This window comes from Aulonocara stuartgranti (assembly GCF_965226115.1).
Source record: "Aulonocara stuartgranti genome assembly, chromosome: 17".
Classification (NCBI taxonomy): Eukaryota; Metazoa; Chordata; class Actinopteri; order Cichliformes; family Cichlidae; genus Aulonocara; species Aulonocara stuartgranti.
The window spans coordinates 4,860,773-4,883,389 of NC_138953.1; the positions used below are offsets into that span (position 1 = coordinate 4,860,773).

The window sequence follows — 22,617 nt, forward strand, 5'->3', positions numbered from 1 at the left end:
TGACAGAAAAAAAACAGAGGAGGAGAAAAGAGGGAAAATTCCAAATCAGTCATACAGGAATCTGTGGATCTTTAAGTTTGTTTTTAAATCTGTTATCCAGAACAGAGAGCCTACAGAGACGTCTTAAAAAGAGAGAAAAACAAAGCCCCTTCCTCCTTTCAAATGGTTTGTAAAAACTGAGTTTAGAGCGAAACAAGCAGCCAGTGAATTTCACACGACGACGGGGAACATTACCACATCTCAGCACAGACATAAGGGAGCATAAAAATGTGTTTTACTGTACGCAGCCTAAATTCAAACACTTGCTTGAGGACATCGTTTTATTCCAGAGAATCTCTAACATCCAGATGACTCCCAGCTGATTCATCCATTCTCCCAGGCATTAACCACATTAACTGGCTTCTACTTTGGAGCGATTTCAGGTCTAAGAAAACACAAGTATCTGCTTTCTTGCCAAGATTCAGATAGGAAGATTGATTTCTACAACCTCGAAAACCAGGTTACAGCCAGGAGACAGTAGCAATGCATAATTTAAAATGCTAGGAGATGACAGAAGGATCTGGTTTTGCCCAGCTACTAAACCCTGTGCAAACAAAAGTCTCGCCCAGAATGTCAGAAATTTTAATAATGGAATGTAACCTGTACAGTTACAGTTTACAGTGGAACAAAACCGCTGTCAAACTGTTTCAAATCTTCCACCCCCAGGTGGTGCTTATAGGCATATGGAAATAATGCATACATGAACATCTTCACACAGTGATAGGAAGTCAGTTTGCACACACAGACCTGAGTGGATCAAAACCCTGTATACTCTGAAGAGGGATTATGCAGCCTGGCAGTGCAATGGCACCATCTAGTGAATATGATGGCATTGTACACCCTGCAATACAAGCTTTTTAAAAACAGAAACAGGCAAATATACATATGAACAGTCACGAATAAGCTTATACAGTGGGTTGAAAGGGGAGTGTTAGACATTTAATCTGAGATTTAGAGTAAGACACCACGTCTAGGAGTAGCATCAGTTTAAAATATGGGGACGCAAGGTTCAAAATAAGGATTTTGAACCTTGTAGAATTAAAATGATGTACACATTTCTGCATGCAAGGACACATTTTGACATTTATTAGAACTACATTAATACTGGTCTAATTGCTTCAACCACTCAAGAGTTCTGCCCTTTAGTCATCTGAGGACCTCTTGGTTTTTCACTAAATAGTAAATGCACATTTAGACAGCCTTAACCATTAAAGCATGTTTCTTGCATACATCATTAGGTAGTCCTTTGGTTGCTCCAACATTTGCACTGCAGATCTGAGGTGTGTATGCTACATTCAAGTTGTGTTTTTATAAAATTAATAATGTGTTTTTCAAGCCCACTACAAACTTTAAGAGACAAATTAATTATGAGGTGTTAGCCATGTAAATTATTGGATTACAAACAAATCTCTTAAATGTGAAGTTTTTTATTGTCACTTCAGTTCTACAACATTGTTCACTTTGCAGCTTTTGGCAAGTATTCCCAGAGAGACAGTGAGTCCAGAAGCCTTTCACTTGGGGTCAGGTTGTAGGTTGTTCGCTGATGATTGAAGACCTATAACAAAAAAAAAAAAAAAAAGACACAAGTCATTTTAAAAACCCAATTCTAATAAAGTTTTAGTTAAAAATGAGAATTTGCTAAGTAATAAGTAAGATTAAAAGTTAAAACAGAGACTGTGACTTTTTATAGCTCTCTGGCATTCTGGATTAGACTCCACCTGACTGGTTCTCCATTGCTGTGTTTCAAAAGTTCAGCTAGTAATTTGTTAAAAAAAAAATGACCTACAAAAGGACAATTCATGGCAGAAATCCAAGAAACCATTAACACCAAAAATATTTAAAAGAAACAATCTTTCAGCAAAAACCAAAAATAATCAAAATAAAGCCATACCATCTTCTCTTAAGGTTCTCACTTCTCCTCCCCCTTTTCCAGACTCTTAGCCTGGTTCAAGTGCTGAAGGAAAATTTGATCACACCAGGACTCGTGACAAATTTCCAATCTGCTAGAGACAGAAGAGCAAAACAAGATTTAAATGAAATGTAAAATAAAATAAGTAGTTTCTACTTTTCACAGACACTATCACTTCTATTATTAAATAGTACTATGTATGCAAAACTATTACTGCTACCAAGTATAAATTCTTCATATTAACCTTTTTTAAAAGACTATTACTAGAATAATAAAACGTGTTAGCACTTGAATGTGACGTGGGCACTATGTGCATACTTGTCAGTTTAGATCAGATTAGATTAAGTGTGTAAATCAACTTGTGCGTTCTACTTTGTTTTTACATGGTAACCAGCAGCAGATGGTTTGTTGTCTGAACACAGTGTAGACAACAAACCAACTCATTTAATTAACTTACCGGATGGTTTTGGCAAGCTTCTTGAAAACGACCTCGTTGAGTCTTCTAAACTTGTGAACGCTGGAAAGTGTGTTTGTTTGCACTCAGAGTGCGGTGTTGAGAAATGACAAACAGGTTTCATCCTGATTACAACTGACGAAATACATTTGATTTAAAAATACACAATTTCGCTAACATTTTTCTTTCTCATTATTCTGTTGGAACAAAGTCGTTAGCCTTTCAAACGGAGGGCCTTTTGTCTTAACTGAACATGCACATATTAAATATAAAAACTCTAATGGAAATGAAAGTGTTACATGGAACACAATGTGCTTTTCTGCTCAAGTCCATTATTCAGATTTATGCAGTCTCTCACTTATAACGTCTATGCAGTGAGCAGTGTATAAAAGAACCAGAAACGAAATCAGCAACTTGTTTTTAATCTGTACATTTATCATCATTTTGAGAATCGCGCCTTTTGGACATGAGCCTTCATTTCAAACATAATAAATGCTTTTCTTCTAAAATACTAACTAAATACTAACCCCACGTTTGCCTACTGGCGGTGGTCAGAGAGCCCGGTGGCGCCAGTGTCCGGCAGCCTCGCCTCTGTCAGTGCACCCCAGGGCAGCTGTGGCTACAATGTAGCTTGCCATCGCCAGTGTGTGAATGTGTGTGTGAATGGGTGGATGACTGAATGTAGTGTAAAGCGCTTTGGGGTCCTTAGGGACTGAGTAAAGCGCTATACAAATGCAGGCCATTTACCATTCTTGCTCTCTCACTCTCACCCTGAAGCCTCTACATACACAAAGTGTATACAAAAAGACCTTCAGAGTGTGATGGCCATCCTGACCAAGAGAAAGAAAAAGGTAGGTCAGACTTTATATTTAGCTTGTAATGCCCACTGAGGAAAGACCAACAAAGCCTTTGCATTTGTGACAGACTTGGCTCTTAAATTGCTCCTTTTTTCAATTTCACTTTCAGTTCGTACTCCAGTTCCCCTTTTGAAGTACGTATTGCTGCACTCACTATGGATAGACTGCAAAACACTACTTCATTGGAGCAACTCAAATATTCAAGCACAGAGTATTGTGGACCAGAATCACTAAAAACCATGCTGGCTTGATTTCTGCAAAATGTAAGCAGATGCAGAAAAACACTGTATTTAATATATTAAGCAGTGGGGAACTATTCTGGTATACTACATGGCTGTTTTAGCAAATAAATGTTTACATTTGCTTAAATGTTAAGAATGATGTTATACATATAGTACCATTTCACCATTTTCAGGCACATCTAATGCAATGTAAGTGTCTAAGACAGAGCTGGCTTCCCTTTAGGATTCTGGGCTTTAAAACATGTGACCCTCTCTCTTTTTTTAGTTTGTCTTGTATTATTAGCACTAACATGCCCTGTAGTTCAAAAACTGATTTGAAACATTGTGACAGTGATTTGTCCGTCACTGAAGATTAGCCACTGATGTAGTTACGGCACTTTTACTGTCAGTTTGCAAATGTAAGCATGCAGCCTGAGCTCTGTACTTAAAGTAGCCAAAATGAATGCTCAACTTGATTTACCCAACATTTATAAGTGCTTAGTATGCCGAAGGCATATTGCTTTAAAATAACAGGACCAACGTAGAAGACTCAAAAACCAAAGACCCATTTTACTCACGTATATGTTCATATAATCTTTTGATTTGATCCTACAGCACATTCAGGTAACAATGGTTCAAGTGTGTGAGAGGGAGTTGTGTGTCGCCATAGTGACGGTCACTAATCTTACCCCTGGCTTCCTGCCCAGCATGCATCACTCCCACTCAGCCCGCCCTCCCTCAGTTTCTTTCCATCCCTCTACTTCTCCAAGTCGGCTTATTTGTGTTGTGCATCTTTTTGTCATATAAATTTGTGTTTTAAGTCTCACACTCTGTCATTTCTGCATTCACAGAATTCCATCCGCGTCTTGATGTCAGTGGCTTCCATCTCCTCCTTCAGCCAGCTTATTATCCCAGCAGGGTACCTGATCAGAGCTAGGTGTTGATAGCCTAGACTTTGTTTTTGCCATTCAGCTGACTCCCCAGGACTTGCCTGAACCTCTGCAGGTACTTGGTGTTTGCAGCTTTCATAGTGGCCTCTTCATGGTTCCCATTTGCCTGTGGGATCCCCAGGTACTTGTAGCTGTTTGTTTGTTTGTTTTTTTTGACAGTAGACCTAACCACAATTAACTTGTCATACAAGAAAAGGTGTAACAAACAGTATGTCTCCGTTGAGTCCATTAATGTCATGTGGTACACCTGCGATGAGGAAAAAGCCCACAGAGATAAAGGTTGCAAAGAAGGATTAGCAGCTCACCCAATTCATAAGGGGGTCCTGTTAACTGTCTAGCAACAAGGTTTGTAGAAAAGAAATCCTTTAGATCCAACAAATCATTTTACCTTTGCTGTGTTATAAAGAATGTTCCTTTTTTAAAGACTATATTGGAAGGATTTCTTAACATTAATTAGCTTAACTACCTGGGAAAACAGTACTACAGTGCTTTGGTTGAGAACTATTTTCAGACCTGGATTAATACTTCTTTGATTAGTGTGTAAAGCGTGTGTTTAGCCTGTTTAATGACAAGGCAGTTTGAGAAAGGAAAGACATGCACGAACTCATCCAGGGTGGAATAGAACCAGGCCGCACATGGGTCACCTACCAGCACCCAAGTTGAGCCAGATTTCATTCCATTCTGAGAAAAAAGCAAAAATCATACACTACTATCTGAATTTTTCCCAGAGCACATGTTCTACAGGGTGACGTGGGCAGTGGAATGCAGGGTAATTTTGTGTGTCATGCCCTTCACTTGTACCATCATTCCCACCAAGCTGCAAAGCGCAATCTTTTCCCTCCCTACTTTCTGTGTTTCTGTTTTCTGCCTGCTTGATTGCAGGATGTGATGAGCGGGGGAAGTCAGACTGCCAGCTGCTTGTCATCATCCTGCTCTGCAATAAATACCTAGATCCAACACTTTGACTGTGAAAACATTGTATACACAACTGCCAGATCATGCAGTCTCTGTTAGTTTATTGCCCACTCATGTATTCACATTTACCAACACCTGTTCTTCTCTGTCTGCAGCATTCATCTGCCTAAGCCCCTTCTTATCTTTCTCAGTTCTGAGCTCTCTGTTCTCTGAACTTCTCATACAGCAGTCCTTAGCTGCATTGGTGCCCTGGCCCTGCCTATTGCTTCAACCTCATCGTGACCTCCATTCAAACCCAACTCTCTCCCACCAACAATGAGCATTTTTTTTTTTTTTAAATACGCAATCTTCCTGTTCCTGCTCATATCTGTGCTCTGCTTTCGGGTTCATCAACTAGCCCAACTATATGGGCAATTTTAACTCCTGCTGTGGTCATCACATACCTGGATTGATATATTTAAAAGGGGTATGCTAGAAAACATACAAGAAATACCTGTGAAGTGGAAACGGTAGCACCCTGAGGATGGGACAGGAAGAGAAGAACAGACAGCAGCCTGCAGGAGGGGAAAGAAAGGATAGGGAAAGCAAGGTGGGAGCAGGAGGGAAAAGAAAAGGACAGGTGGTAGAAGAGGACAGGGGAAGGAGAGGAGGGGTTACCGGTATTCCTGCAGACATGGCTGACAGTAGTTTTTGTCTCCATCTGTCCTTCCCTGTCACTGTCCCGTCCTCCTGCTTTGCTGGCTGAAAGACAGGGGGGACAAGTTACAGACACACAGACAGACAGACAAATACACAGACAGACACAGACAGACAGACACACCCACTATCACTCAAAAGCTTGGAGGATGTTTTTCTCTTTGCACATAAAGCATATTTGTTTATATAAAATATAACATATTTATTTAAGTCACATCGATTTACAACAATTCTATTAATTATGAATCACACCTCCTTTTTAATGGACCATCTGTGTAGGGGTACAGAGGCACACTTTCAGCAACAAGCATTCCTGTACTCCACATTATATTACCTAATACAAGTTTGTTAAAAGTCAAAAAATAAAAAATAAAAAAACAAAAAAAAACATGAAGGACCTAAAGACTCTGATAAAGTCAGGGTTGGGTACCAAACTCTGTACTTTTTAGGGTACTGACTGAATTATCTACTGAAAACCAACTCACACTAAATCATTCGGTGCCAAATTTTAGGTAAGCGTAAGAAAGAGCATGACTATTACTAACTATCACTCAAGTTAACCAAAAGATCTCTCAGGTGTGGTTACGCTTTCAAAAAATAAAAATAAAAATTGCGCAACGATTGCTCTCTGTAACATTTGCAGAGGAAAATGAAGGAAAAAAAAAAATGGCAACACATCAAATCTGAGGAAACACCTGGTCAAACACAAAGTGCATTGGCTCTGAAGAGTGTCCCATATTTGATTGGCTGAAAGCCACCGAAGGACCTGCAGCTAACTTTCGCAAGTCTTTCGCCAACGTATAAGAAGTTGAACCCATTGATGGTGAGGAATCTTTAAGTGGCACACTAACAGCTCTATCAATTTCTTCATTGTGGTTATGGGTCAGGAGATAGAGTGGTTCATCCACTAATCAGAAGGTTGGGTGGGTTCCTGGCTGCTCCAGCCTGCATGCCAAAGTATCTGTGGGCAAGATACTAAATCCTGAGTTGCAACTACAGTGGGGCAAAAAAGTATTTAGTCAGCCACCGATTGTGCAAGTTCCCCCACTTAAAATGATGACAGAGGTCAGTAATTTGCACCAGAGCTACACTTCAACTGTGAGAGACAGAATGTGAAAAAAAAATCCATGAATTCACATGGTAGGATTTGTAAAGAATTTATTCGTAAATCAGGGTGGAAAATAAGTATTTGGTCACCTCAAACAAGGAAAATCTCTGGCTCTCACAGACCTGTAACGTCTTCTGTAAGAAGCTTTTCTGTCCCCCATGCGTTACCTGTATGAATGGCACCTGTTTGAACTCATCATCTGTATAAAAGACACCTGTCCACAGCCTCAAACAGTCAGACTCCAAACTCCGCCATGGCCAAGACCAAAGAGCTTTCGAAGGACACCAGGAAAAGTATTGTAGACCTGCACCAGACTGGGAAGAGTGAATCTACAATAGGCAAGCAGCTTGGTGTGAAAAAATCAACTGTGGGAGCAATCATCAGAAAATGGAAGACATACAAGACCACTGATAATCTCCCTCGATCTGGGGCTCCACACAAGATCTCATCCCGTGGGGTCAAAATGATCATGAGAACGGTGAGCAAAGATCCCAGAACCACACGGGGGGACCTGGTGAATGACCTGCAGAGAGCTGGGACCAAAGTAACAAAGGTCACCATCCGTAACACACTACAACGGCAGGGAATCAAATCCCGCAGTGCCAGACGTGTTCCGCTGCTGAAGCCAGTGCATGTCCAGGCCCGTCTGAAGTTTGCCAGAGAGCACATGGATGATACAGCAGAGGATTGGGAGAATGTCATGTGGTCAGATGAAACCAAAGTAGAACTTTTTGGTATAAACTCAACTCGTCGTGTTTGGAGGAAGAAGAATACTGAGTTGCATCCCAAGAACACCATACCTACTGTGAAGCATGGGGGTGGAAACATCATGCTATGGGGCTGTTTTTCTGCCAAGGGGACAGGACGACTGATCCGTGTTAAGGACAGAATGAATGGGGCCATGTATCGTGAGATTCTGAGCCAAAACCTCCTTCCATCAGTGAGAACTTTGAAGATGAAACGAGGCTGGGTCTTCCAACATGACAATGATCCAAAACACACCGCCCGGGCAACAAAGGAGTGGCTCCGTAAGAAGCATTTGAAAGTCCTGGAGTGGCCTAGCCAGTCTCCAGACCTCAACCCCATAGAAAATCTGTGGCGGGAGTTGAAAGTCCGTGTTGCTCGGCGACAGCCCCAAAACATCACTGCTCTCGAGAAGATCTGCATGGAGGAATGGGCCAAAATACCAGCTACTGTGTGTGCAAACCTGGTAAAGACCTATAGTAAACGTTTGACCTCTGTTATTGCCAACAAAGGTTATGTTACAAAGTATTGAGTTGTATTTTTGTTATTGACCAAATACTTATTTTCCACCCTGATTTACGAATAAATTCTTTACAAATCCTACCATGTGGATTCATGGATTTTTTTTTCACATTCTGTCTCTCACAGTTGAAGTGTACCTCTGGTGCAAATTACTGACCTCTGTCATCATTTTAGGTGGGGGAACTTGCACAATCGGTGGCTGACTAAATACTTTTTTGCCCCACTGTATATATGATCAGCTCCCAGGAAGATCTTTTAAATGTTTCTATTTTTCTTCCCTAATCAATTTTGGGATGGTGTAATGATGATCCTGTGTCATGTGAACCAGTTCCCTGCTTCCCTCTGGCAGCAGCAGGCAGCCATCTGTTACCACTGCAAAAGTATGTGGGCCAACAGGACTCAGTGTGATTGACCTGTTTTACACAGAGAATCTAGATCACTCCCAGTCATGAGATAATCTTGGACATGTTGAAAACCAGCTGGGTGAAAGGAAATATATTTCCTTCATATTTGTATTATGTATACAGATCACTGAATTTAAAAAACATGACTTGTTACCATAACACGTTCCTATAGTAAGCACTTTAATAGTATAGCTTTGTTTTCTTTGCCTTCCTACCTCATTCTTTTTCTTCTTCTTTTTCTTATTGTTCTGCTTCTTCTGTCTTTTCTGCAGGAGGACGGTCTCATATCTTGGCCTGGGGTGTTCCTGAAAGAAAACAGGAGTGAGAAGGAGTTAGGTTCTGGACATTCTATCTGACTCTCATGTGGGCATCTATGTGTATGCCACATGTACATTCCAGGCTAGTGTGGGATTAGCATTAGATGATAATGCATTTAGTGCCAATGTTAAGTGTCACTGCAGGAGGAGGTAGTGTGGCCACACGCAGATTGTAGGAGTGAAACTGGTTAAGAAAAAAGAAAAAACCTCTGCCAATCTGAATGTTCAGAAATTTTTCTGCTAATTTTGTAGGTTTGATGCGTTTATGTTTGCACTTTAAAAAGCATTTACCTCATCCTCCTCAATGCCTGTCAAGTCCCAGCTGAAGCTCAGACTGATCTGACGTCGCTTCCACTGTTCCAGAAATAGCACCGCTGCACAATCACACAAACGAGGAACTTTAATAAAGGTTACAGTATCGTAAATCTCCAATTGCAAGTTTCCAACTGCATCATATGACTTAAAAGTTGACCCTAAGTTTTTATTTTAGAGTTGACTAAACTACTTCTTTTTCAATTGATTCAACGACATAGAGGGCAAGCAAGAAAGCAAGAGAGAAATAATGCATTTGTCCCCTAATTGCTCTTTGACAGTGACTTGGTGTAATTTAAATTTACAGCTGCCCAACCTGAGCTGTTCCTATGACTTATTTGTAACATATATACTCATTTCTAATCGTGTCCATTCTGGTCATTGCCAATGAAGGATTTAACATCTTCCACCTCCCATCTTGCCTTTGTACCAGTCTCCAAACCAGACATCATAGTAACTCTCACTACTGTCCTGCAAACCTTTGCTTTCACACTTGCTGCTATCAACAAAATCACCTATTCACCTCTCTCATGTGCTGTATGTTGCTTTGGATAGCTGCCAACAGATGTTTAACTCATCTATCTTCAAAACATCTGCTGAGTGCAGCTTCACTCTTACACCCGTCACCCTCTCTTTCACACAAACTTATTCTGTCTTGTTTCCAGGGACTTGTCCTTTTCTCTCCACTGTATACCTCCACCTCTCCTGGCTCTCTTCCACCTGCTTCCTACTCTCACTACAGATCTTAATGTCATCTGTGAAAATGATACCCCACAGAGACTCCTGCCTGACCTCATTAATCAGCCTGTCCATTACTAGTGCAAACAAGAAGCCGATCCCTGATTAATCCCACTCAAAGCTCAGACATATGTCAATCCTACCACATACCTCACAGCTGTCTTACCATCTTCATACATGTCATCTACCAGCACTCTCACTCTATCACTCCTTCCTCATACAGTACAACAGTTCCGCACTTGGCACCCTCTCATATGCTTTATCTAGACCATCAAAGACACAGTGCAGCTCCTTCTGACAGTCTATACTTTTCCATCAACACCCAAACATCATGCTGAGAAAGAACTACAGATGTGAAGCCACACTGCTGCTCATTGATTGTCACCTCTCTTCTTAACCTAGCTTCAGCAACTCTTTCCCACAGCTTCATGGTGTGGCTCGTTAACTTTATCCCTCTGTATCTACTATGGCAGCGGTCCCCAACCCCCGGGCCACGGACCAGTACCGGTCCGTGAGTCGTTTGGTATCTGGCTGCGAGAGTTGAGGCTCGGGTGTGAAATTTATGGTTCTCAGGGTTTTTATCGTTTTTTTTTTTATTGTTTTTATCGTTAACTCAGTTTCCCTGGGTCTTTTCCCATGTGTTATGCATAAATCTTTTTTTTGGTACAGTTACCGGTTTTATTTTGTTGTATTTATCTGCAACACCTTAGAGGCCAGTCTGTGAAAATATTGTTGGGCATTAAACCAGTGCATGGCGCAAGAAACGTTGGGGATTGCTGTACTATAGCTCTGCACATCAGCCATTTCTTCTCCATTCCTCAGTCATGCTCTCACTCTCCAAGATTGTGTCTGGTTAAAAATCCCACTGCCCTCTCTCCTACACATCTTTATACCACCACAGGTATGCCACCTGAACCATCCACCTTTCTAATCTTCATCCTCTTCATAGCCGTCCTCACTTCCTCCTTACTAATCTTCTGCACTTCTTAATACACCATTTATCCTCCTCTGTCATGTTCTTTACATTCATGAGCTCCCCAAAGTACTCCTTCCATCTTCTCAGCATACTCTATTCAGTCATTAGTAGAATTCCATCTCTATCCTTAACCACTCTAACCTGCTGCTCCTTCCTTAGTGTTCAGTCTCATGTAATTTTATACAGATTCTCTCAGGACATAAAATTCAGGTCATAAGATACAGTCCCAATCAAAAGTTTAGGACCACATTTAAAAGGCCAAATCTGTGCAAAAATGTGGATTGTGCGCTGCTAGAGACCCTGCTTATGCAGTTCAGCAACCCGACCCCGTTCAAAAAGGGAACATTTTGCCTTTGCCATCAGAACACCATGACAGTATGACTACCGGACAGAAAATGACAATGAATCCACATTTTGCACAGATTTGGCCTTTTAAAGGCATGTGGTCCTAAACCTTTGATCAGCTGTAAAACAGTCTGTTTCAGTTTAAGCATTGTTTTCAATAAATTGCATGCTCAAAAAAAATGTTTTGTCTCACTCCCATTTCTTCTTGTTGCATGTTGAAGCTCTACTTAGAACCTTGTTAAGATCCAACCATGCCAAATATGTTATTTGCCATTTTTCAAGTGGTCTTAAACTTTTGATCAGGACTGTATCTCTGAGCATTTTCATAACCAGCCCACCTGTCATCTCGGTATGCATATGCAAAAACACATAACCTTACCCCATAGAGACATGAAGATGGCAAAGAAGACAGTGGCAGGGTTATCAAAGAGGTGTGAAGCTTTGGCGGTTCCACAGGCAGTGCTGAGATGCCAGAAGTCACATGCTCGGTCACACAGAGGACACATGGTGAAATTGAGACGCTGGTCACACATCTCCAGACTGAAGAAGAGGGGGAAAAAATATCAAATCTAGAGTGCCCACCATTATATAACACGTGGTGTAGTGTTAATGTTTATGACTATAAGATTAACTGAGGCTCTATATTTCTGTCTGTGGATTCACTCTCAGCTAAAAAGGCGCATGGATCTTTGGGTCTGTTACATTTAACCACAATAAATGAATGGAACTTTTAACACATAACCACAACACAAGCTTTTCTACTTTGACCCTATTCATACTTGGTGTAGGCTGAATTATCATCCTTCCACTTCATCACACGCACGCGCACGCACACACACACACACACACACACACACACACACACACACACAGAGCCAGCTGAGCCTTTTGTGCGCCACCCACACAACCCTGACTAAAGCCAGATACAGCAGGTATCTGGGCAATCCCTGTCTAGTAAATGTGTGTATGGGCATATGTGCATGCAATGGCAGGAACAAATCCTTATTTTCTGCATTATGCTAGAATCCGTATTTTAGGGAACATCTCATTCCATAACCACTTTTTACAGTGTGGGATTGTACAATGATTTTCTCTCTCAAATGAAACTGCAACAGTAAAACTAGAGATTTTTGCAGTGGATTTCTAATGTACCTTGGTATATTAGTGTCCATTGTCGCCACTCCATAGCCAAACACAATGATACCCACTATGGAAGCTGGTACAAGCAGCTGGGTGTACACGCCGAGCCATGCAAAGTAAAGGCCGATCTTCTCACCAAAGTACTTCCTGTGGGTAAGGAATAATGCAGTTCATGGTTAGGGCACAGCAGACGGAATTAGTATGTAAAACAGGTGTAAGGATCCTGATGCTGTGTTTGACCCCAAAATAGATTAAGAGGGCTAATGCTCTTATTATTTAGGGTGTTTCCTACCTCTGCAAAGCCTTTAATAGTTGCTTCTTAAAGACTGGTGTACAAATTCTGCCTGAGCAAGATCTAAAGACTCCAACATGGACTTAATTAACCTTAACAATGGATAAATCTGTGCTACTTACTGCAGAGTAATCAAAATAGTATAATTAGTTACACTATTTAGTTATACTATTTAGAAGTACAAATCAACAGAATATATAGTTTTTATGATTGTCAGAGGTTTATTACCACAAAGCAAATGTGTCCACATGTAATGAGATAAGCAACATTCTTCATTCTGTGTAATTTTGCTGAGTCAATAATTGTGTCAGTACATAGTATTTTAGCCCTCAGCCTACTCTATTGGGTGTTCTATTGGATTTAGGTCAGGCGAGTACGGGGGTCATTGAATGGTATCAGTTTCTTCATATTCAAGCAACTGCCTGCATTCTCTCACCATATGAAGCCGAGCACTAGGTGAAACCCGTCAGTGTAGGGTCTGACGGCAGGCCGAAGGATTTCATCCCCATATCTACTGGCAGTCAGGGTGCCAACACCCAGCATGTCGAGGTCTGTGGATATTCCTCCATGGATATATGCCTCCCCAGACCATCACCGACCCACCACCAAACAGGGCATACTAAATGAGCTTGCATGCAGCATTACATTCTCCACAGCTTCTACAAACCCACGACTGTCACAGGTGCTCGGGGTGAACCTGCTCTCATTTATGAAAAGCACAGGGTGCAAGTAGTGGACCTGCTATGACTGGTGTTCTATGGTAAATGTCAAATGGGCTCCACAGTGCCAGGTAGTGAGCACAAGGGACATCGGGCCTTCAGGCCACCTGTATGAAGTCTGCTGGAGGTCATTTTGTAGCTCTGGTAGTGCTCATCCTGTTCCTCCTTGAGCACATACCAGTCCTGCTAATGGGTACAGCCCTGTCCAGCTCTCCTAGAGTAACTTCTGTGCTCCTAAAATCTCCTCTATGTTCCTGAGTCTGTCAATATTGGGTCAGGCTGAGATATAAAATTTGCAGTTGAAACAAATATAAATTCTTGATTTGTCAGTCTTACAAGGTGGTTTGGCTAGTAAGGAATCATTCATGACCAGTATACACATGGTGACTAGTAACGCCAAAGAACAAATGGGCATGTGAATATCTTAAGAACCATTTCACTAGCTGGCCGACATTCTTATTTTAGGTTTGACAGCATTTTTTAGTAGATAAAGGTGAATGGCATAAACATGAATTGAGCTGCTGTTTGGGGAAGGGCTCTGAGGGGACTGGTGGCGGCTCCCGTGCCTGGCAGGTCCCCATGTACATCTTTCACTAATCATGTATGGCAGAGTCATATTAAATTAAAAGAAAAACGGAGGTCTTCGTGTTGATGCTGTGGTTACTTTACCTGACTAGATCAATGGGTTGGTACTTGTAAAAGGCTGAGTATCTAGCCCACTCTTCATGCAGAACCTGACAGACAAGACAAAGCAATAGAGAGAAAGGGAGAGGGAGAGAGAGAGGGAGAGAGGGGGAGAGAGAGAGAGAGAGAGAGAGAGAGAGTGTGGGCGTATTTTGTCATGTTGTAAGTTGAAAATGATTCTCAGAGGTAGAGCTCATCTGTAGGCAGTAACATTCTGATTGGCCGAATTAAACCTCAGTGGATGAAGCCAACAAGCTGCAGTATAAGTAACATTATCCTGCAGCCAAGTGAAATGCAGTAAGAGAGGAGGAAAACCGCATTATGAAGCCTGGTGCTCCTCGTGCTTAAAAGATAAAAATCTAACAAGGTATGTGGTTGAACTAGAACATGTTACAAAAACTGGAGTAAACACAAGGATAAAGACTAATCCTCTCAATTTTCACATTTCAATTTTCTATTAATATTTTGCTTTGAAATTTGAGTCGGATCCTGTTTTTTTGCACTTTGAGAGTTTTGTAAACACGTTAGACAGATGTTGGAAGAAAATCAAATTAAATATGAGATGAGGATGGCAAACTAAAGCTCAGTTGTTCAGAAAAGTGGAGGTCCCTTTTTGAGTTGCTGGGAGTTAACATGTTTTGGACAGCTGACTTGACTGAGACTGAGTTTTCATAGCTGTACCACATCACTTAAAGGAACAAAGGGGGTGACAGGAATGAAAGGCTGAGTCAACGCACCTGTCTGTCGTTCCTCTCCTCCAGGTGTCCGATGACCTTGTAGTCACCCTGAGCAGTGAGAAGAGAGGATGAAAAGCATGAGTGCACACAGGCGCACGACAACAGGCAGCACAGTGCACTTGTGGAAAACATGTAGAAATACAGAAATTAAAAACACTCGAAATACAGTATTTGAAGTTGTTAAGAGCAGATAATGTGGTAAGAGGAGGTTGTCTGAAGTGTTAATATCAATCAAGTTAGATGTCAGAGTAATTGTCAGTTTTATAGCTGGTTAAACCACGGGGCCATGCCAGTGTACATCTTTAATTTAGAGCCAAAGACTTTTCAGAAACTGAAATTATCATTTTAGGTCAGAGAAGGCATGATAGACTCCAATTTGTTCATTTAAATGGATTTTTCTACACACTAAGGTTAAATATGGAGATCCACAGGGTTCTATGCTGGACCAATTCTATTACACATGCTTCCCTTAGGCAGCATAATTAGACATACATTTTCATTTCTATGCAGATGAAACTCAGGGGATCTATGAAAGTAAATGATACACACCAATTAGCTAAGCTGCAGGAATGTCTTAAAGAAAAAGACTGGATAACCTCTAATTTACTGCTTCTAAAATCAGATCAAACTGGGGTTATTCGACTCACTCCTAAGGATCTTAGAAATCTGATGGCTGCTTGGCCTCATTACCTTGGCTTCCAGTATCACCGTAAGGAATCTATTATATTAAACAAATATTTAGGACTTCTTTCTTCCATCTGTGCAATCTCTTAAAAAATAGAAATATCCTGTCTAAGAGTGATGCTGAAAAACTATTCCATGCATTTATTTGTTCTAGGAAAAGTGATCCAAAGTGCTGCAGCAAGAGTACTGACAGGGACTACAAACAGCTTTTTTCCACCATACTGGTTCCTCTTCAATCACTGTTAAAGCTGGGATTATATTTAAAATCCTTGTCCTCACAAACAAGGTCTTAAATAATCAGGCCCCAGTAGAGCACTTAGCTCTCAGATTTCCTTCTGGTTCCTAAGATATTTAAAAAGTGGAATGACAGGCAGAGTCTTCAGCATTCAGGCCCCTCTTCTGTGGAACCAGCTCCCAGCTTGAACTTAAAAGCAGAGAGAGTGTCTTCTAAGTTCAGGCTTAAAAATTTCCCTCTTGTTAAAGCTTAGCTGGGGCTGGATCAGGTGATCCTGAATTTAGTGTAACTAAACACTACAATAGACACGGCTTGCTGGGGCTTTCCATGATTCACTTAGCATTTCTTTCTCACTCACTTGTTTTTGCCTCAGCATTTAATTATCAGATATTCGATTCTGGCTCTCTTCCTCAGTACATGTTTTGTCCAATTTCCTTCCACTCACCCTCAACCTGTCACAGCAGATAGCTGCCCCTCCCTTAGCCTGGTTCTGCTGAAGGTTTCTTCCTGTTAAAGGGGAGTTCTTCCTTCCCACTTCTTGATGCATGTTCAATCATCCAGGTAAGTAAATCTCCAAAAGTTGATTCTGTTCATCTGGACGTAGCGTTTTGTGGAAGAAACGTTTCATCACTCATCCAAGTGACTTCTTCAGACTCAGCTGACTGCAGACTGAAGAAGTCACTTGGATGAGTGACGAAACGTTTCTTCCACAAAACGCTACGTCCGGATGAACAGAATCAACTTTTGGAGACTTCCTTCCCACCGTCGCAAAGTGCTAGCTTAAAGGGGGTCATATGTTTTTGGGCTTTTTTCTCTGTCATTGTAGGGTCTTTACAATACAAAGTGCTTTGAAGCGACTGTTGTTGTCATTTGGTGCTGTATAAATAAAACTGAATTGAATTATCACTCACAAAATATAATTAGATAATCAAAAATTAACACAGAACAGTAATTCTTCCTTATATTTCAATTTTCAATTTCAATTTTATTTATATAGCGCCAAATCACAACATAAGTCGCCTCAAGGCCCAATTATGTATTATATGTACCCGTTAATTTCAAAACTTGAGAAATTCCTGCACTAGTCAGTATTTTGCTACGTCATTTGTCAGAGTGTAAGATTTCTACTCCAAGAATGTTTCCACTCACTGAAAATTGAAATCTAGTAAAACACATTAAAACCATCAGCGTCTCAGGGGACTTTGCACTTACATCGTGAAGAGGGAAGGCAGCGTCATACACGCCTTTAGCTATCAATGTGCTGATGCCTGAAAGAGAGAGAGCAGAGACGTGAGACAACCCCAAGAGAGTTTGAGTGTCATTTATGAGGGGTTTCCTTTTCCTGCTAAGCATCGTGAACTGCATCCTCTGAAAAGACGACAGTTTTTACTTGCATTGAAAGGCAAGTGAGGTTTCAACCAGAAACTCAAACAGCTGGCTGGGCTTTTAAAAAAATAAGTGTTTGAGGCACTTACAAAGAGGTGTGTAAGCACATTTTTTACTGAAAAAGAATTAAGGATTGAGGTTAAAATAACTGTTCCAGGCTAAGAGGAAATTCATTTTTAGACAATGAAAAAGAGCACCTCCTTTTATTTATCCAATATCCAGCACTACTTACTTGTGATTCGATTTTTTTAAGGATGTGATTTGTTGTCCCAAAAAGATAATAATAAAAAAGAAAAATGGTTCTTTCCCCACACGTATTGTATAGCCTGTACCATTTTAAAAAGTCTGGTTTTCAGTGTCAGACAGACTGGTTCTGTCTTTTGCCCTTGAAAGTTTTCACACGTTAAATCGTGGCCTGCCCGTTACCTGTCAATGTCAGGGGTGGACGCTGATGCATGACATGACGCGGCATACACAACTACCTCTTCCATCAAACTAACTAATCAATTATCAGTGCCTCAAAGGGGACACGGACCTATGCAGCGATTAGCTGTGCTATTAATGAACATCACGACCAACACACATACACCTACGCATGAATGCTCACTCAACCAGCCAGAAACAACCACAACTCCCAGTGGCCCCTGCTTCAATCTCAGCCTGACCCGGGAAGTATGACCCACTTGTAGAAGAGATGGAGTAAAGCAACAGAGACAGAGAGGGAGAGTGTGTGTGTGGGGATTGTGTGAGCCTGGGTGGGCGGGGGGAGGGGAAGAGAGAAAATAGAGGTTAAAAAGATGCAACTCTATTTTTCTCGTCCCTTCTTGCCCTACAGCTTCATTAGTACCCGCTGGCTGAGACCTTCTGCTGTGATAGGCAAGCCAACCAGACATATGGTGGACATTAGAAATGAAACTGAGATCAGCATATCTATATGGGACCGATGGGCATTATAAGTGTGACAGGCAGATGCAACCATAATCTGCGTCTAATTAAATGCTACAGTTATATAAACAGGAAAGAGCTGCACTAACAAAGAATCAGGGGATACCTGATACCATGCAGTTCTTTCATGTCTCATACGGACAAACAGTGGTGGATATATTTTAATGGAAATTCCAATGAAAGTACAATGAAGCCTTTAAGACAGCCGTCATCTGCGTGCCTTGCATGTTTATTTTCTAGATTACCTCAACAAATTATGGGTCACGCACAATTGCACAAACAAAGAGTGCGGCTGAACATATTGACTTAGCTGCTGAATGTCCCTATGGGTGTCTATGGTTAAAGGAATTGTTATTGAGCAGCCTTTCTAGGAACGGCCTGGTGGGAATAGGTTGTTGGGAAAATGATCTCTGTGTCATCCAACTATGCAGCACAGCACTCATTGTTTAGACAACCACTTGAACATCACTTTATCTCTCTAGTGCACAAACAGCTTGCATGGCTCTGCGACCTTCTAGTACCTTCTTCTTCCTAAACTAAGAATTATTGCTGTATAACATTTAACTACAAATCTATAGTTTTACCTTTCACAACAGAGAACAAGACAATATGAGATGCTCGGGTGTTATTTAGTTTATCATCATTGACTCAAATAAATGTTGCCTGATTGCTACACCCTGTTTGAAGGGTGCTATAAAACGGGTGTAGTCAATGTGCTGTTATACCAAAGGTGTAACCAAAATGCTCAGTATTGTATACGTATTGTATACAGATCTAAGTAGCTTGGAAAGAAAAGCCAGTGGATTTCTTTAGGTTTCTTGAAGATGTTTCACCTTCATCAGAGAAGCTTCTTCATTTCTAAAACCAAATGGTGGAGTATTTAATCCCTAGTGGGATTAACCCTTAAGAGGGCCGTTGACCCGCTATTGATTATGTGCCTCATCACATGAGCCAAGGTGTGAAAAGGGTGTGGGTCATTATCAGCAGAGTTTTCAGGTGAAACTATTGTGAGACCTTGGCTCACCCGATCATGTGACCTATTGAGATCAAGTCACAGAAGATGTGAGTGGGCGTTGAGGTGTCTGGGGAGGGATCTCAAAACTGGCTTGTAAGTTGGTGTTGTAAGCCACCCCAAAGTGGACAATGACAAGACAATGTTGTTTCATTTGTCATTCTGCTTCTTCCTAGTTGGTGTCTGACCTTTATCCTGTGCATCTTTACAGATTCGATGAATTGGGATAACCACCTGTTTAAAGAGCTTTCTTTACATGTGTGCGTTCCTTTTCTTTCTTTTCTGGCTTACAGGGAATGTTTTCAGCCCGGTGTTCTAGGGTTCTGATTACTCCAATGTTGTGTTCCAGAGGGTGGCGGTGGAGTCAAAGAGTGGGTACTGGTCTGTGTGTGGGCTTCTGGTAAACTTCCAATGTTGAGGTTTCCATTCTCTTCAATGTGCACAGCACAGTCCAGAAATGGCAAACTATTATCCTTCTTGTCTTCCCTGGTGAACTTTATGTTTCTATCCACTGAATTGAGGTGAACAGTGTAGGCTTCTACTTCTTGGGTTTTGATTTTGACCCAGGTGTCATCCACATATCTGCAGCAGTAGAAGCCTATAGAAAGTCCAGTCACGTTTCTTCCGAGTGCCTCGATTCGATTACCATGAGATTGAGATTACCATGATCTGGATGACTGAGAACCTACACATCCATATTGAATGCAAACATATTTTGAAGCAGGGTTTTATTGTCATAGGCTCTGGTGTAGACCAGTGGTTTAGAGGTTTTTATGGCACACTAAAGAGCAAAGCAAAATTTCCAGCAACACCTGTTTTTATATCTGCAGAAGAGAGTGTTTATGTCATCTGGAACACCAGATCCTTTTGCACTTAAAAATAAATAAATAAATAAATAAATAAATAAATAAATAAATAAATAAATAATGCTTGACACTATGCTAGCAAATGATAAATTCACATAAACTTTCCTCAAGACATACCAGTGTGTCTCTGTTAAGAAGCACTGGTGTAGAAATAATCTAAAATGAGTTAGTTCTGGGAGTAACCAATGGCGGACCAAATTTCAGGAGGCTGGGAAGGATATGATTGGAGGAGTGTTGCTGCTTTCCAGCACAGGTGAATGAGATCAATTATACTGAAAACTATTTTAGACTAGCAACATGACACTTAAAAAAAAATGAGTGAATAACTTAGTGACTTCTATTAGACACTGATGCCTTCAGCAAACCACTTGAGATCTGCTATTGGAGTCTATTGGAATACACATTTAAACACTGATAAAGCAGAGGCACAGCAAACTTCTAATGAAATGCTTTGTACCCTCACCTATGGTTTGACAGGTTCGTGCACACACCGTCCGTCTCAGGATCTCATAAACCTGTGGAACATTTCAGCTTGTTAGACTGGAAAAATTGACTAATCTTGAAAAAAATATGATACAGGAGGTAGTGATGTAAACATAGAGACTTACTATTCTGCCCCTTGTAGAATTGTCAAAGAAAGTGTCTTTAGATGTGATGTTGTACCTGAAGGAAACACAACCAATGAACACTATGGTACACTATGGCAGGGCTGCTAAGGTTTTTGCAAAACATAGTCTTTTCAACTTTAAACACAAAATGCACCTGCAACAACACCAAACAGGTGGCTGTGTGTTACAAGTTTGTGGTTTAAAAAAACAAAACAAAAAAACAAGTGTAGTGACTTTTCGACAACAAATGATTTGACATCATTTGTTGTTTAGGTTAATAGAAGGTTGTGACTATAGCATCCATAGTCAGATCCAACTAAGGACCAGCCCTGGTACCAGACAGTTGGTTTTCTTATCATTACTTAGTCTTATTTTATACTGAAACCATAAAATAAGGCTCTATAGAAAATAAATCTGTGTTCATATTTATCTCACAAGTGTAGCTTGTCCCTGGAGAAGCAGTGTGAAAGAAATTTGGTGCGTCCATGATCTTGATGTGGTACTTTAGGCTGGAAAGGCTTGGTCAGCGTTCTCCACACTGTGCTCATACTGGAGCCGAAACCAGTTTCCTCTTTGATTTCATAACTCTGGGGTAACCAAAACATACAGAGTTAACCATGTTACTACCTGTAAGATACACACATCCAAAGAACTTAACACTGTCTGAGAATTAAAGACCTAACACTGAGTGGTACTGCAGTAATAACCCCACGTGTAAATATAATTATGGGTATGACTGTCTCTGTACTTTTAACTGAATTTTAAAAAAAACTGGCATACCAAAGTCTTAGACTTAATTTCTTAAAATGTTACAACCCTTAAGTTTATTGTAATAGCCATTATATAGAAAAAAAAAATAACTACAGAGACACAATATCAACTTCAGCTGTTTGCTAACCTAACAAGAAACTGCTGCAGTGAGGTACTCTGATCTTACCGTCTTGGTGGGGACTCTAATCTTGAGAAACTCGGCCTCTCGACATAATACTGGCCATGGTGCGTGGACTCTGGTAAAGCTGGGGCCATGGCTCTTTAACTGAAAAAAACAAAAACATTCAGTTGTGTTTATGTAAGCAATTTGGGAAATTAAACATGCTAATCAGATCCAAACACAGTTTTGATTAGCCATGATTCAGTGTTTACAAGCACTTACCATGACTGAGCTTGTTTTCTACCAATAATGCTTTATTGCCCTCAACTTTTTATGCTCGGGGAAATGTATCAGCAGACTGCTTGGCTGACAGTACCTGCTGTTTAAAAATGGCTTACCAGACCATCTGCCAATACTGCTTTGCAATCCAATACAGCAGACTTTGTTTTAGCAGGAGAGACCTAAATACATTCTGCTCCTCACTTGATATTTTCGCTTCTCAGTGCTTTTTCCCTTCAGGCCTTACAGTTGACATCTGCAAGGGCCAACTCAACATTTTGCATTCAACACGGAGTTTTCTTTGAAATCCAAGCCAGATGCAACCAATCCTTGCCATCATTCTGACCTACGGAAAAGCTTTGGCTAGCCTGTTTAGCCAGCAGCATTCCTCTGATATCTATTAAAGATAGATGTGTCCTGTGCTCCTACAGCAAAGCCTGGAGCCGTTTGCAGTTTGGTGCAGAATGTTCCTAACACATTGGAGGTTTGTTTTTTGTGATTTTACCTCCAACTTCAAATGTAACATATTAATTGTATGTAAGATGAAATTCTGACTCATCTAGCTGCTAATGAATCATGTTCCAGTGCCCACACGGTAATTAGTATATTAATATTAATATGCATTAGCAAAATTTGATAATTGGTTGCTTCA

The 22,617-nt window shown here is 40.8% G+C and overlaps 1 protein-coding gene and 1 long non-coding RNA gene across 11 annotated transcripts in view; both read right to left on the minus strand.

The window, feature by feature from the left end:
• The window catches only part of ano2b (anoctamin 2b), a 75,921-nt gene that overhangs the window by 27,882 nt on the left and 25,422 nt on the right, over window positions 1–22,617 (minus strand). For 8 of the 10 annotated variants that reach the window (XM_082510923.1, XM_082510926.1, XM_082510928.1 and 5 more), the window contains 12 exons: window positions 21,753–21,851; window positions 21,251–21,402; window positions 20,816–20,870; window positions 20,671–20,722; window positions 17,211–17,266; window positions 15,080–15,127; window positions 14,328–14,392; window positions 12,660–12,794; window positions 11,887–12,047; window positions 9,428–9,510; window positions 9,035–9,124; window positions 6,003–6,086 (listed from right to left, as the gene is read on the minus strand). In XM_082510923.1, coding sequence (XP_082367049.1) covers window positions 6,003–6,086; window positions 9,035–9,124; window positions 9,428–9,510; window positions 11,887–12,047; window positions 12,660–12,794; window positions 14,328–14,392; window positions 15,080–15,127; window positions 17,211–17,266; window positions 20,671–20,722; window positions 20,816–20,870; window positions 21,251–21,402; window positions 21,753–21,851 — 1,080 coding nt within the window. The remainder of the gene's footprint in view (window positions 1–6,002; window positions 6,087–9,034; window positions 9,125–9,427; window positions 9,511–11,886; window positions 12,048–12,659; window positions 12,795–14,327; window positions 14,393–15,079; window positions 15,128–17,210; window positions 17,267–20,670; window positions 20,723–20,815; window positions 20,871–21,250; window positions 21,403–21,752; window positions 21,852–22,617) is intronic. The other 2 variants (XM_082510925.1, XM_082510924.1) reach the window with 1 other exon arrangement.
• Window positions 6–5,996, minus strand: LOC309692444. The gene is made up of 3 exons (XR_014272310.1): window positions 2,406–5,996; window positions 1,931–2,042; window positions 6–1,594 (listed from the first exon to the last, which is right to left on the minus strand). It is a non-coding gene; the product is annotated as an uncharacterized lncRNA (long non-coding RNA).